Genomic DNA, 15,757 nt, shown 5'->3' on the forward strand with positions numbered 1-15,757 from the left:
CTGAAGAATACCTCCAGTAAAGACCTAGCTTCTCTTCATCTCATGGTTTTCGTTTCCAGAATTGAGGGGGGGGGTGCCTGGGTGGCTCAGTCAGTTGAGCATCTGCCTTCAGCTCAGGCCATGATCCCAGTGTTCTGGGATCAAGTCCCAAATTGGGCTCCCTGCTCAGCGGGGAGTCTGCTTCTCCCTCTCCCTCTGCCTCTCCCCCACCTTGTGCTCTCTCTTGCTCACTCTGTCTCAAATAAATAAATAAAATCTTTTAAAAAAATAGAAACAGAGAGAGAACAGAGTGGGGAGAGGACAGAGAGAGAGGGAGGGAGGAGAATCCTAAGCAGGCTCCATGCCCAGCTCGGAGCCCAGTGCTGGGCTCAGTCTCACCACCCTGAGATCATGACCTGAGCCGAAATCAAGAGTCGGACGCTTAACCAACTGAGCCGCCCAGGCGCCCCTCTTCATGGTTTTCAAGGCTCCATTTCCTTTTCGATGAGTGCTGAGGAGAGCCTCAAAGTTAGAGCATGAAGACAGACTCAGTTGTATTCAGGATAGACATAGACACATATCCCAACACTATAGGAGTCTTGCTTGGAAATGTCTTGATTTGTCATCTAGAAACCCGACCAGGTGCATAAAGTCCCCTTGAAAATTCCTATCAGGCACGGACTTCAGAACAACTCCCAAAGCAGACATGCCTTTTAGCCTTGCCACTAACTCACTCTGCCTCTGTATGTGTGCGTCTGTGTGGGTACAATACTCCAAGAGGAGCCGACGCGCTGAACACGACACACCAGGAAACCACTTGGTCTATCTCCGTCTCTGCCTACATAGACGTAGGCAGCTAGTGGTGCCATTGATATGTCTTTGTAGCTAAAACAAAGGGAGGGAGCGAATGATGTGCAGACAGACCAGCAGAAAGATGGAGGACAACTTTTCAGCCGCTCTGCTTTCTGCTGGAATCTGTGGACACACAGGATTTCTTACTCCCTTATCACACCCACAAGGCCTCGTCATGAATCCTAGATGCTTCCTGATGACCATGATGATGACAGAACAGAAATGCCTTCCCTCATCCCCCATCCACGTGCACACACACACATACACACACACACCCCTCCCACTGCCTCTCGGCTGCCCCTCTCCCAAAGGTGCCTTCCCTCCTCTCCTCTCTGCCCATCAAGCCAACCTTCAGTGGCCACCTGTCTCTGGTCTGGCTCCCTCCACCCACGCTGGCACCTCCCTGGCAGCTCCCCGCCCCCTCAGCCCTCAGGAGGCCAGGGCCCAGGGCCTGGGGCAGGGCACGCGTGGAACAGGTTGATGCTGTTCTCCTGGTAGTAGAGCAGGAGAAGGGTGGCGTCACCGGGGCAGGCGGGGTCCCTGGAAGCCTACATCCTTGCCTCCAGAGAGGCATAAAGCTGTAGCCCGTCCTGGTGAGGGACAGTAGCTCTCTCAACCTACAGGCTGAGTCCTGGGCCCTTATCCCAGATCCGGCTGCTAGAGAGGACCCAGAACTGCTCTCTGGTAAGAGCTTGATGACAGCAGGGGAGGTGGGGGTGTTCTAGGGATGAACAAGAACATGGGTGGGAAGAGACGGGCCTAGGAGTCCCCTCGAGCCCAGGGGAGTAGGTATCTTCATAAGCCTTGCGGGGAGAAACGAGATGTGGTCCTGTGAGCACATCTCTGGTAAGGAAGAGACAGAAGTCACCTGATCCCTTCCTGCGGGCATCAGACTGGCCCGTGGAGGTTGTCCTGTCCCACCCTGGCCCACTCGGGAATTAGAGGTGAAAAAGGCACCTTGGAGGTGGCCCATGCACCTGTGTGTGTGCCTCCCACTTCCCTGACTCTGCGAGGTGCCCACGGGGGCGGCGAGGCAGGTCCAGGCTAGCTGGTGCGTCCTCCCCCACCCATGGCTGTGCCTGCTGGCCGCCCAGCCACAGCACCTGGACTTGAACCTCAAAGGCAGGGACCTGAGGCTATGAAGTTCAGGCTCTTGCAGACCCCACATTCTCCAGGGCCCTCTCACCCCAGTATATGTCTCGCAGGGCCACGTTCATTCATTCATCTCTTCATTCATTCTGTGCACACACACTTGCCAGGCTCCGGGCCTGCACTGTGCTCAGTGCCAACGCTGCAGAGATGGCTAAGACTCATCTCCTGCCCTCTGGGAGGCCACAGTCGGGTAGGCGAGAGTCAGGTGAACAGATCATAACAACACGAACAACATGAGGCTACAGGTGTTTCGGGAGGGCACGTACAAAGTGTTCTGGGGACACAGGATAGAGTCACTAGCTGCCTGACGGGGAGTGAGAAAGGAGTCACAAAAGAGGTGACCCAAACTGAGTCTTAAAGGGTGAATAGGGATTCTTTAGATTGGGAGGGAGTGTACTACAAGCCAAGGCAAAGATTGAAAGGCCTGGGTGTATTGGGCGGCACCTGGGGGGAAGTGGGTCTGTTTAGAGCCAGGAGCCAGGAGGCGGACACAAAGGAAGTACAGGGTACGGAAGTGACCCCCACCCAAAGAAGGGGCCACTGGGGCAGGCCACTCCTCAGGCCCTCGGCACCAGTGGGGGCTGCCTGCCTCCCCGGCCTCCCTGGTCCCCGCTGTCAGAGTTCTCTGGGGAAGACAAGGTGGGCAGAGCTGTATGAGAGGAGCTTTACTTCCCTTACTCACAAAAGGCTCCAGCCCGGCCCCAAGTCCGTGAGGAAACTGAAGGAGGGGTGAGCCCAGAGCCCTTGACGGGGAAGGTCTGGCTTCTCTAACCAGCTGTGTGACTTCAGGCAAGTCGCTTCAGCCCTCGGGGCTGTGTGTCCTCATCATAAAGTGGAGGCTCCTTTGGTTGTTTTCAGCCCCGATACTCCGAGAGTCCAGGCATTTTTAAAGGAACCCCCTCCCCCAGAGCCAGGTGATCTCTCTCTGCCAGGGCCCCTACCATGTCCTGGTCGCCCAACTTGTCTGTCACTCTCCTGTCTCCCTCCACCCCCACAGAGAAAATGACCATCTTTGAAAATGTCACCCGGGCCCTGGCCAGACAGCTAAACCCTAGAGGGGACCTGACACCCCTCGACAGCCTCATAGACTTCAAGCGCTTCCACCCCTTCTGCCTGGTGCTGAGGAAGAGGAAGAGCACACTCTTCTGGGGTGCCCGCTACGTCCGCACTGACTACACCCTCCTGGATGTGCTTGAAGCCGGCAGCTCGCCTTCAGGTCAGGTCCGGCGCGGGGTTGGCTCTCGAAGGATGGGGGCCAGGCCCTGGCTTACGAGGAGGAACCCAAAGCTCCCTCTGTCCAGATGTGGCTTGGTGTCACGTAGCCCAAAGTTCTCCCAGAAGAGAGGGGAAGAGGCAGGCCTCTCAGCCTGGCCCCTTTCGTCTTCTCTCTCCTGCAGATCCAACAGACTCTGGGAACTTTAGCTTTAAGAATATGCTGGATGCCCGAGTGGAGGGAGAGGTGGATGTGCCAAAGACAGTCAAGGTCACGGGGACTGCCGGGCTGTCCAGGAGCAGTACCCTGGAGGTCCAGACACTCAGTGTGGCCCCTAAGGCTCTGGAGACCTTGCACCAGGAGAGGTGAGAGTGGTAGGGCTGGGGGGCTGCCAGGATGGGGTGGCTGGTGCTTGGAAAGGGTGCTTTGGGCCCTGAGTTAAAAGGCAGGGCCCTCACACTGCCCTTTACCTATGGGGTCATCACAGGAGGGCTCTTAAAGCTGACCATTCTGGGGGCGCCTGGGTGGCTTAGCCGGTTAAGCATCTGTTGTTGGCTCAGGTCATGATCCCAGGGTCCTGGGATCGAGCTCTGCATGAGGCTCCCTGCTTAGCTCAGAGTCTGTTTCTTCCTCTCTCTCTGCTGCTCCCCTTGCTTGTGCTTGCTTGCTCTTTCTGTCAAATAAATAAATAAAATCTTAAAAAAAAAAAAAATGACCATTCTGGCCCATGGGTGCATCTGGGACATCCCCTAACTACTCCCTCCCCCCATCCTTCCACTACTTCCAGTACCACTCCCCTGCTCTCTCTCTCTCTCACACACACACACACGAGAATGAGTATGTTCACATTAACTTGCCATGTGAACCTTGGCAAAGTCACTTCTCCTCTCAGGACCTCAGTTTTCTTTCCTGAACAATGATGGGGTTCCATGAAAATCTCTAGGGTTCCTTCCTAAACTATGAATCTATAAAAGGGAAAGGGTCTTATCTATTCCCTACTGAACCTTAGCCACAGTGTTCTGCTCCCATAAATCAAGCCATCTGCCCGGTCCCATACATACACCAGGCAGCCCTCGGGAATGTTGCCCCCGCAGCACAAGGGGTGTGGCAGATGCCATGTCGATGCTGGGCAGCTCAGATGTTGGGCTTGCCAGGGGAACTGACTTTTAAGTAGTTAAGTAGTGGTTGAAAGAAGTGAGGCAAGAAGGAAGAGCTAGGGTGCTTCAAAAGTCACCCTGTAAACATTCATACAGCCTCAAAGGAGTGCAAAACACCCCACTAGGAGCCGGGGTGCATTGGAACATCTTTGTCCAAGAACCTCGCAATCAGGAGTTGTAAAAAAAAAAATCTGTGCAACAGTAACTATAATCCAAGGCGAGAGGTAGTGCCTAGGAGGACTTTGCCTGAGTTTTGTGGCAGGCCAGACGGACTTCTGGCTGGGGAAATGAAGTGGAACTTCATGGAGGAGGCAGCCCATGATCCAGGCTTTGAAAGATGAGTAGAAATCGAACATGAAGGTCTGGGAGATGGACATTACAAAGGCACGTGGGCGAGAAACCTCAAAACCTCTAGGGAGCACGAAGAGCTGATTTGGCAGGAGCAGGAAAGGTAGGAGTGGAGCAAGTCAGAAGCAGAGGCTAAGGCCCAGATCATGGAGGACCCAGGTGCTTGGTCAAGGATGTGGAACTGTACCGTAGGCTTCAGGGGGCCCCCAAGGATGCCTTGATGTGTGTCGTGATTCATCTGGCCAGATGGAGGAAGTATGGCAGCCAGAGGATGAGAGGCAGGGGTTGGAAGCAGGCAGACGGGCAAGACACCGTTCCACTGTCCGTCAGAGATGCAAAATGAGGACCAGAGCTGGGAAGAGCAGTCAGAATAATGAGGGAGGAGCCATCAGGGCTGGGGCACTCTGGGGCGCCAGAATGGCCTGGACTTGGTAGCTGATTGCAGGTTGAGGGAGAAGGTTTTGTCAGAGATGACGCTGATGGAGATCCAATGTACAGCACAATGACTACAGTTAATAATTCTATACTGTCCACTGGAAATTTGTTAGGAGAGTAGATCACCACACATACACAAAATGGTACCTATGTGAGGAGCTAGATAGGTTCATTAGCTTCACTGTAGTAATCATTTCTCTATGTGGAGGTATATTGAAACATGTTGTGGGCGCCTGGCTGGCTCAGTTGGAAGAGCATGCCACTCTTGATCTTGGGGTTGTGAGTTCAAGCCCCGCGTTGGGTATAGAGTTTACTTAAAAACAAACAAACAAAAAAACAAAACTCTTAAAAAAATGTTGTATACCTTAAATAAATACAACTTTTTAAAAAATAAATAATTAAATATATGAGAATGTTAAAAAATGAACTCTGAGATTTGACCCAAGTGATGACATTAACAAACAAGAAGACAGACTTTAGAAGAAGTATTTGGAGAGAAAGACTGTGAGCTCCTTTGGGACATTTTGAGTTTGCGGGTCCAGTGAGACATTAGCTGAGTGACCACAGTTAACAACACTGCCTTGCATATGTTGTACACCTAAAACTAACATGATGCTATATGTCAATTTTATCTCATTTTATTTTTTTAAGATTTTATTTATTTAGTTAGTTAGTTAGTTATTGAGACCGAGTGGGGGGAGGGGCAAAGGGAGAGGAAGAGAAAGAGAATCCCAAGCAGACACCCCACCCCCAACACTGGGCCTGGAGCCCCACGTGGGGCCCAATCCCACAACCTCGAGATCATGACGTGAGCGGAAACCAAGAGCCAGATGCTCAACCGACTGAGCCACCCAAGTGCCCCAATTATATCTCATTTTAAAAGAAAAATTTTAAGGCAGTTGGAAACGAGGGCCCAGCGCTCAGGAGAGAAGTCAAGGTGAATATCCCTGTGGGGTGGTCGGCCATATAAAGATGGAAAACTATAGGAATGGAGTTGCAGGGAAGGGATGTTCTGGAAATCCAGACAGCAGAGAACTGCGAACAGAATCTCAGAGAACATGAAATTTGAAGGAACCGAAGAAACTAGCACAGGAGACGCAGACGGAACGGACAGGAATCAGAAGGCCAAAGCGGGGTGGCATGGTGGGACCAGAAGCCAGGAGAGGACCACGTCGCAGGGAGGCTTTGGGAGGCAGGGTCAGTGTTGTGCAGAGTGAGGGAAGGTCTGTGAATGTGGTGGGTGCGAGGTCGCTGGGATTTCAGTTGAGGAGTAGAAATGGAAGTCAAATGATGAAGAATTTAGGAGTAGACAGTGAGGAAGTAAGACGGTGTATATGGGCGCATCTTTCGAGAGACTTGCCAGTGAAGCAAAGGAAAGAAACAGGATGGTAATTTGAGGGAGTGGCAAGATCAAAGGACGGGTTTCTGGATGGCAGCAAGTGGGGAGGAGGGACTGGTGTTAATAGCAAGAGAGAGGGTAAGGGATGGGAACAAAGGGCCCCAGGAGAGAGGAACAGGACTAAGAACAGGGAAGAGGAAAGAAAAGGGAAGGCACCCCGAGGCAGAGGGAAAAGGGGGAAGGAGCAAGCAGGGGGGGCCTGTTCCGGGCCAGGAGCCATGCCAGATGATTTCCTAGTTTTCCTCTCAGCACCCCTGGAGGGAGGTGTTATTATCCTCATTTTATAGATGAGGCTCCCCGGACTCCGAGTGGCTGCCCTGCCAGTAAGCGGGACATCTGGGCTTCAGCCTCGGTCTCTTACTCCAGAGTCCTCACCCCTTTCCCTAACACCACCGTGCCTAGCTCCTGCGAATGACCGAGAAGAGAAGAGTATGATGGCCCAGGCGGGGAGAGGTTCTGACCCATCCCTTCACGTGTCTCCTGCCCCAGGAAGCTGTCCGCCGAGCACCCGTTCCTGAAGGAGATGCGAGACCGAGGGGAGAACCTGTATGTGGTCATGGAGGTGGTGGAGACCGTGCAGGAGGTCACTCTGGAGAGAGCCGGCAAGGCGGAGGGCTGCTTCTCCCTCCCGTTCTTCGCCCCTTTGGGACTACAGGTTTGGTTCTCTCTCTCTCTCACACACACACACACACACACACACACACGCACGCACGCACTTAACATTTAGCCTCTCCTTAGAGGCCGCATTAACACATTAACTTTGCCCGATCAGTGCCTACCCAGAATACTGAAAATGACCCACTCCTTCTTCCTGCTTTTCGAGATTCAGGCCCCTGTCGCCCAGACACAAGTCCTCTCTCTGGTCAAGGGTGCCCTGTGTGGGCAGATGCCTGTGCCAGATGCCACAGGGAGCTATCAGGGAAGGGGAAACTCTTAGTGGGTCATCCCTCATGGTGCTCCCAGTGCACAGGAGAGAGACATCCCTGCTCTCAGAAAAAGTTCTCAGTCTCATGGAGGAGACACACAGGTTAAAGCCCCGAGAACACAGGTTCTGAAGATTCGATGTAAATAAGTAATGCTCTACATACCTAAACCTAGTTTGTATAAATATTCAAGGGGTGAGTTGGAACTGAGAGTAGGGTTAGTCATGGAAGGCTTCCTGGAGGAGATGGCATGGGCCAGATGGTGAAGAGGAAGAAGGACTGGGGCCTGTGGAAACTCTCAGGTGGGTTGGAGATGCCCAGGCAGGTAGGTGATGGAGTGGGTCCGCCCAGTTCCTTCATGTGTCTGAACCAGGAAGAGAGATACACATCATTAGAGGGATGATGCAGAAGGGCTTTGAAGTGCATTCCATGGAGTCCAGACTGGGTGGAAAGGCAATCAGGGACACAAATGAAGGGTTTTCAATTTCTTATCTCTCCAGAGGTACTCGGCCTGCCCCTCCACATGCCCCTCCCTCACCCCTTGTCTCAGAATCTTGGTTCATAAATCTTCATTGTCTGATCCTAGGGATCCATAAACCACAAGGAGGCCATAACCATCCCCAAGGGCTGCATCCTGGCCTTTCGAGTGAGACAACTGATGGTCAAAGGCAAAGATGAATGGGGTGAGCGACACTGGCATGTTCTCCCCTCAAGACAAGAATTACCCGCATTAGCACTAAGGCATCCTGGTCCCCTCTGGTGGCAAGCCAGGGAAGGAGTGCTGGAGTGTATTGTATTGTGGCCCAGGGACAGAACAGCGGGGACTGCCCTGGAGAGGGAGTGAAGGAACCCCCTGGGTTCTGAGCACCTCCTGCGTGCTGGGCACTGCGTTAGCTGGAGGAAAGGGGCACGGAGATGAACAAGCACAGCTCTGCTCTAGAGAAGTCTGTGGCCAATGGAGGAAACAGACCCAGATATCAGCACTAGGATGCAAGGCAGAAAACAGTGTTGTCCTAGGATTTACAGAGGAAGAAAAGAGTTCTTTCAGCAACAGAGGTGGAGCAGGGGATTCGGTGGGGCCTTTGGGGACAGGGACTTAGCCCTTAGCGGAGCCCATGGACTTGAGAATAGAGAAGGGAAGGTGGGCAGCTATTTAAGGGTCCTCCTGCTCTCACCTCTCTTGCACCTTACAGATATTCCACATATCTACAATGATAACATGCAAACCTTCACTCCCGGAGGTAAGTGAAATTGCTTCCCCTTTCGCCCAACCCTGACATCATCTGCTAAAATCCTGCACCTCTAATAACATATACCATAATCCCTCAAGGAGCCCCTCGTTTTGTTTCCCAAGTGCCTTTATAAAAATATCTGTCCTAAACTTCTGGAAAGGCAGACAGAAGCACATAAATACTGCCCTAGAGAGACAGAGAAACAGAAAGAGACCGGAAGTCAGAAGCAGAAGCAGAAATAAGACTGAGAGATATTGTGTGTTCCCAAATTGGGGGAGCGGGGGGGCATGAGCTAACATAATCTCCATGTTTTTATAATGATCACTGATAAAGCTGCCTTGACATCCGCTCTAGATAAAAAGGCACAAATAGGTTTTATGCTGACATACGTACATTGTTTCTGTTTTCAGAAAAGCCAGAGGAGAAGTTCACCAGTAAGTGTTTCCTCTCATTTCTTTTTTTTTTTTTAAGATTTATTTATTTATTTTAGAGAGAGAGAGCGCAAGCAGGAGGGGCAGGGAGAGGGAGAGAGATTCTCAAACAGACTCCGAGCTGAGCACAGAGCCCTATGTGGGGCTCCATCCCACGACCCCAAGATCATGACCTGAGCCGAAACCAAGAGTTGCACGCTTAACCGACTGAGCCACCCAGGGGCCCCTTGACACAGAATTTTAAAACTCCAATCTTTTTCTTCTCTTCCCTGACGGACGGGGAACATGGCAGAGCAGGTCTCAGCAAACAACTGTCCCCAAAACATGGCAGAGATTCCAATAGCTGAGGAAAAAGTGGTGGCAGGGGGGAAGTCTTTGGACAGGATACCCAGGTAGTCTGATGTGTCAGACCTCTGTCCTCGAGGGCATCCTTAGCTGTAACCTGTCCCACGCATATCTGCTGCTCAGCCACCCAACATCCGGGACGGATGAGTCACTAAGTCACAGTGATGCCAACTCAATCAATCCAGGAGCTCCTTTTCACATTGCATTAGCTTCTCTCCTGCCCCATTCCTGCCTCCCATGAATGGAGCAAGTGTAGCCTTAAGATAGCTGAGATATCCCAGGAGACAGGATATATTTCCTAACCCCCATTAATGTTTCATCCCCTGGGCATGGCTACCATTTTGGAAGAATAGATTCTTGTCTTTTCTTTCCCCCCTTATCGTGGCACCTGATGCTGGTAAGGAATTTTCTGAGTTTCTCCCAAGACTTTGGCATGGAGGCAATGAGGTGGAGGGAGGGAAAGACAAGTGCTGAGTCCCAGGTCTGGGCAACTGGAGCCACTTCCAGGAGCTTCCAGAAGCTGCTCCCCTGGTCATATTCTTAGGATGCCAGGCCCTTAGAGGGTCAGGCGAAGATTCAAGGTAACGCTGATCCATCCACATCCCTGGATAAAGACCCACCCATCCTAGCCTTCACTCAGTCACCAAAGTCATTCTTCTTTGTCGAATAACTCCTAAGAAGGGGAAATAGACTTTCCTTCTCAACTTTAAGCTAGAGTCTTAGAGAAAGGGAAGTTAATTGTCTACTGTCACGGGATGGGGCTTGGGAGCCTGGGGAGAATCAACTGCCTGCTTAGACGATAATGTGGGTCCTGCTCCACCTCCTTGCCCCAGACCATCCCCCACAAGTCAGGGCTCGTGGAAACTTCATAATCATGTTCCCTGATCAAGAAGAAAGGGAGGCCAGGCTCAGGCTGGGAGCAGAGCACAGGGACGGGAGGGGGCTGAATGGGAAGGCTGCCAGATGGAGGGCGCTTGGCTTACCATGTTCACCGTCTCAATAGAGGAGGAACATGGGGACTTCAAGACACTAAAAGAAGAAGTTCAAAGAGAGATCCAAGAAGTGAAGAAGCTAAGCCGGGTAGGGCAAAGCTCCCTGCTCACCTCCCTCAGCAAACTTCTCGGGAAGAAAAAGGAGCTACAGGACCTGGAGCTCATGGTGAGGCCCCAGAGGAAGGTGGTTGGTGGATGTGTGGGTGGGTGTTGCAACTGGCAGGGGATCTGACAGGATAGAAGGTGGTCAGCGGCCAGGAGAATCCATAGTGGGTGTCTTCCTCGAGGCTGGCCAGGTGCCCCCCAGCCTGCCCGGCTGCCACTGCTCTGGAAAAGGGCACACAGGGCAGATTCCCTCAAAGCACATGCTCCCCGCGGACAGACAGAGGGTAGGCAGTGGGCCAGCAGGGCCCTTTCTTGGAAAGGGGACTGGAACCTTTCCTTCCCAGAGTTCAAGGCTCAGGGACCAAGAAATCCAGGAGTCCGGTACTTTTCAGGACTTGACACCTTGAAAAAGAAACAAGGAAAAGAGAGATAGTTAGCACATCTCAAGAGACTGTGATGTGCCAGGCACTGTGCTGGGCCCCTTACCCGTGTTATCTTAAATAGTTGCCCACCTTTCCCCGCAGCTTGAAGGGGCTCTAGACAAAGGACATGAAGTGACCCCGGAGGCACTCCCAAAAGATGTCTTGGTATCAAAGGAGGCTATGGGTGGCATCCTGTATTTCCTTGGAGCCCTAATAGGTAAGTAGAGAATAAAGTCTTCATTTATATACCTTTTTGGTGATAGGAATGAATCACTGGATGAATTCCCAGATATATGAATGAATGAATGAATGAATGCATGCATGCATGCATGCCAGGCAAATTATACCACAGTTAAAGTAGTTTATATCTACATTTAAAGAAATTGGTTATAGGATCACCTGGCTGGCTGTTGGTAGAGCATGCAACTCTTTATCTTGGGGTTGTGAGTTCGAGCCCCACACTGGGAACAGAGATTGCCTTAATAAAATAAAATATTAAAAATTTAAAAAATTGTTTACCTTCCCAAGGATTCATCTGGGCACCTTGGATAATCTGAGAAGGTGGCCTAGTCTTGCTAATAGAGGTTGGGAAATAACCCTAGTTTTACCAGCCACATATTTAAAATTTCTACATATGGCTAAACTCATCACTTCTTAAAAAAAGATTATCTTATTTATTTATTTATTTGAGAGAGAAAGAGAGCAGAGTGAGAGAGAACAGGAGCGGGGGGAGGGCAGAAGGAGAGGGAGAAGCAGGCTCCCAGCTGAGCAGGGAGCCCGGTGTGGGGCTTGATCCCAGGACCCTGGGGTCATACCCTGAGCTGAAGGCAGACACTTAACTGAGTCACCCAGGCGTCCCTAATCTCATCACTTTTATATAGAAATTTGTTAGCTTTAATTTCAGAGAGTAACATCTTCTCATCTTGCCCTGAACTCTCTTCTTCCCTCTCCACGAAACATTGCCCCACTTAGAAAAACTCTCTGGTCCTTCAGGAGTAAGCTGAGATGTCTGTCCCCTTAAAAAGCCTGCCCTCAAATGCCAAGTCCAAAGTAGACCCCTCAGCTATCGCTCTCTTAACACCCTGTACTGTCCCTGCACATGGCTTAGTCTTCTCCGCTGGCCTGCAAGTTCCCTGAGTGAAGGGATATGATTTTTACCCAACACCCCCAGCAAAGGTGCACAGCATAGAGCAGCATTCAACCTTGGATAAATGTATGGATTAATTAATGCTGAAATTCTGGAAGTGTACCTCTTTGGAGTCTGGAGTCTCCCTTTGCACCAGCACCACATGTTCATTTCTCTGTTTTTTTTTTTTTTTTCTCCCTCCAGAGCTAAGTGAAGCCCAACAGAAGCTGCTGATAAAATCAGTGGAGAAAAAGATCCTCCCCATGCAGCTAAAGCTGGTGAGAGAAAACAGCAGGTGCTGGGGAGAGCTTGGGAGGGAGTCAGCTGGAACCAGTGCAAAGATACGGACTTAGCCTAACGACAGACTGTCCTGGAGAGCCTCTGTCTGTCCTGGAGAGCCTCTGTTGTAGGGCAGGGGCTCTTGCCCACGGCTCATTTGTCTCCATGTTCTCCCTTGTTTGCTATTTCGCAACTGGAAGTAAAAGAGTGAATTTCTGGGCAGTTATCTGGGTTTTTCAGCTTGAAAAGACAGAAAACCCGGGCTTTGCTTCTCCACAGCCAAGTGATGTGAGCAAATCTCTTCATGTCTCTGAGTCTGTCTCAATTCACTCCTCTGTGAAATAGGGCTTAAAAAAAAAAAAGGGCTGCCCACAGTACAGGGTGGTTAAAAGGCCCACATGGAGCTGTAATGGAAAGAGTTATAATAAGAGACAGGTAGCCCTCTTCGTGGTTTTTATGAGTTAGGAGAAAGGAGGGCAGGTTTCCGGTTCTTTCTTTTCATGTTATTTTGGTTCCTTGCAGGTGGAGAGCACAATGGAACAAAGTTTCCTACAGGATAAAGACGGTGTTTTCCCCCTGCAGCCTGACCTGCTCTCCTCCCTTGGGGAAGAGGAATTGACCCTCACAGAAGCCCTAGTGGGGCTGAGTGGCCTCGAAGTGCAGAGATCGGGCCCCCAGTACACATGGGACCCAGACACCCTCCCCCGCCTCTGTGCCCTTTATGCTGGCCTCTCCCTCCTGCAGCTGCTGACCAAGGCCTCCTAACTGGCCTTTTCCACCTGCTTCCTGCCTCCTAATGCCTTCCCGACCTCACTGTGCTGTGTTCTTAACACCCAAGGGCATTTTAGAGCCCCCAGGCTGAAGATGATGGAGACCCTAGCTGATCACCCAAGATAAGCGATTTCCACTTGTCCAGCTCTACCTCTTCCCCTACCCCTTCAGCTCCGCAACCCATCTGCTGATGCTTAAATCCTTTAAAAGTGGAAAAGTGCAAATTTTTAAAACTATGAATAATTTCAGCAAAACCAAAAATAATTAATTTCCTATCCCAATTCCTCATGCGTATGCTTCCACAAATCAAGTTTTACTGGAATTAATGGAAAATATGATTCCACTTTGGATGAAATGTCTTTTGGTGTTTTTCTTAACTTCTGCCAGGAAAAAAAATAGACATTATCATACTACATACAGATCATGTGTACATGAGTTCTATTATACTGTCCACGGGTCAGCTGGAAAATGCCCAGAGAACTATGAGGGTGTAGAATGTAGAATCTAAATTCTAAAGTGAGAAGATCATCAAAGAAGCTTGTCTTCAAAGAGGAGGGTTTAGGATCCTCTGGACTCAGGTTAAGGGACTAGGACAGGCTTATTTGTGGTACAAACCCAAAACAAGAGTAAGACAACTTTCAAGTATATCAAAAAGAAAATGCAGGTAAGTCTTTTTAAAAAATAGTACCCAAGAATAAGACTGACCCATAACTTTTAAAAAGAAATTGTGATATTATCTTATTTCACCTTTCCCTCTTTTGACCTCAATTCAGGGTGGTTGTAGGAGGAAGTAATGTGGGCTTGCCATATGGACCTGCAAATATGGATATTGCAATCTTATAAAACTAGTGGGTTTATACCATCCTCCTCTGCCTAAAGCTGGGTTTTAACATCTTTCGCCAATTTCTTTTAAAGTAGTTTTATGCGTGGAATAATTTCTCCAAGGTTTTTGGCCCCAGGAATCAGACTCACCCCTTTCCTAGGCACCCCCTCCCCTGGCTAGTTCCCTCACTAAACAGGAATTCATGATCAACTGCCAAAAGCTTTCTGTTAAGCCATCCTCCCCCGTTCTGGGGCATCTTCCAATGCCTCACTACATTGCTCAAAGACATCCTGAGTAATTATCTGCTGACCTCGTTGTTTTTCTCTTGTGATGTACACTTAATAAAGAGGTGAGCTAACACCCTAACTATCCAGAAGGGTAACTTCGTAAGGATGAACAACAAAGCTCATCTGTTTTCTGTTTTCTTCCTTTACCCTTCTCGCCCACTTTCAGTTAGATAGGGTGTTATGAAGAAGAGGCTTTAATGAGTTTATTCCAGCGATGATTCAAAACTCCTGTTATCTGTCCCATAGCCCAAGGGGGCAGAGAGACAGGGAGGAATTGGTCAAGGCACGTTCCCTAAAACCGGACAAAATGTTTTTCCTTCAGCAAGCAGTTGTTCAGTGCAAGGAGTTATTTGCTGCAGTAGTATGACAAGGAGGAGACAAAAAATATCCTCTCTATATATGAATATAAAGAATATGGTCGAAACATATTCTCTGCCCTCTATGACCTTACAGCAGAGCTAGACTGCCTTGTAGGGTCTGACCTGGTTTAAAATTTAGGACTTCCAACTACAGAAGAGAGGAAAGTTCAAAGAAGGGGGGGGTAGTTTTTGTTTTGTGTCTTAAGAAGTTGGAACCTGTATCTTCCTCCTGCAGAATCACTGGAGGATTCCTTTGAAAAATAAATGGACAGGATTTCTGGTTCAATTTCCTTCCCCTGGGGATTCTTAGATTCTCTTTAGGTACACTATTATTCCGCTCCCCATTTCACTACGGTGTCTGTCTGGATGCAAACAGACGCCCCGACCGACTCCCTGAAGCCTCTGCCAATAGGGGCTTCCACCTGCTTTCCTCCCGCCTCACCTTCCGCGGCAGAGCAGAGCCTCCAGCAGACTACATTCTGGAGCTGTTTTTAAGAACTCCGCGCCCCGAACGTGCGAGCTCTGGGCCGTACAGAGAGTGGACCCGTGTATTTTATACTGCAGTGCTGGTACACAAACGCACTCTCCCCCCGTCCACACTCCCAGGCTGCAGGATTTTATGCCTTATTTTCAGCTCCTGCTAAAATCTGACAAGGAAGTCTGAATCCCAATGATTTCTCCTACTCCCCCAGTTCGGTGCTCACATCCCTCTTTCCCGGCTTCTTCCCTCGCGCCGGATGCAGTGGGCGGCGGTTGAGTACGAGCCTCGAGAATCTGGACCGAGACCCCCAAACAGGAGGCGGAGGACGGGGGGGCGCAGACTGAGCGAGGTGGGGCCTCATGACGTCATCACGCCCTGCGCTGCGACAGGCCTTACTCCACGCTGGCTGGGGTGCTCTTAAGACTCCGATGTAACCCACATTGGAGCCTGAGGGGACATCTCGTGGACGCGCACGGAAAAGCAGTCCAGAGGAACACAGAAGAAAATAACACACTGAAGCACTCCAAATGCCGGGCTGACGCACACAAGCTCCTCCCAGCTCCTTCCTCGAAGGTCCGCCTCCATCCTGCACCTCGGCTGTTGATTTCTTTTCCTTTTGTGGACTCGGCCTTCGGCCTGCCGGGCC

General features: G+C 50.5%; 1 protein-coding gene and 1 long non-coding RNA gene across 2 annotated transcripts; one reads left to right on the forward strand and one right to left on the reverse strand.

The window, feature by feature from the left end:
- Positions 1-1,344: 1,344 nt before the first annotated feature.
- On the forward strand, positions 1,345-13,516 carry GSDMA (gasdermin A). Its single transcript, XM_036079986.2, has 11 exons — positions 1,345-1,515; positions 2,981-3,199; positions 3,381-3,561; positions 7,025-7,190; positions 8,045-8,141; positions 8,652-8,699; positions 9,101-9,124; positions 10,470-10,624; positions 11,088-11,202; positions 12,316-12,389; positions 12,913-13,516. Exons 2-11 carry the CDS (start codon positions 2,986-2,988, stop codon positions 13,153-13,155), a joined length of 1,317 nt encoding a protein of 438 aa, XP_035935879.1. The 5' UTR covers positions 1,345-1,515; positions 2,981-2,985; the 3' UTR covers positions 13,156-13,516.
- LOC118527893 (uncharacterized) lies at positions 1,547-15,655 on the reverse strand. Its single transcript, XR_004913326.2, has 4 exons — positions 15,073-15,655; positions 11,076-11,195; positions 7,624-10,965; positions 1,547-3,869 (listed from the first exon to the last, which is right to left on the reverse strand). It is a non-coding gene; the product is annotated as an uncharacterized LOC118527893 (long non-coding RNA).
- Between the last annotated feature and the right edge of the window lie 102 nt (positions 15,656-15,757).

The sequence above is a fragment of the Halichoerus grypus genome, chromosome 2, assembly GCF_964656455.1.
Source record: "Halichoerus grypus chromosome 2, mHalGry1.hap1.1, whole genome shotgun sequence".
Taxonomy (NCBI): Eukaryota; Metazoa; Chordata; class Mammalia; order Carnivora; family Phocidae; genus Halichoerus; species Halichoerus grypus.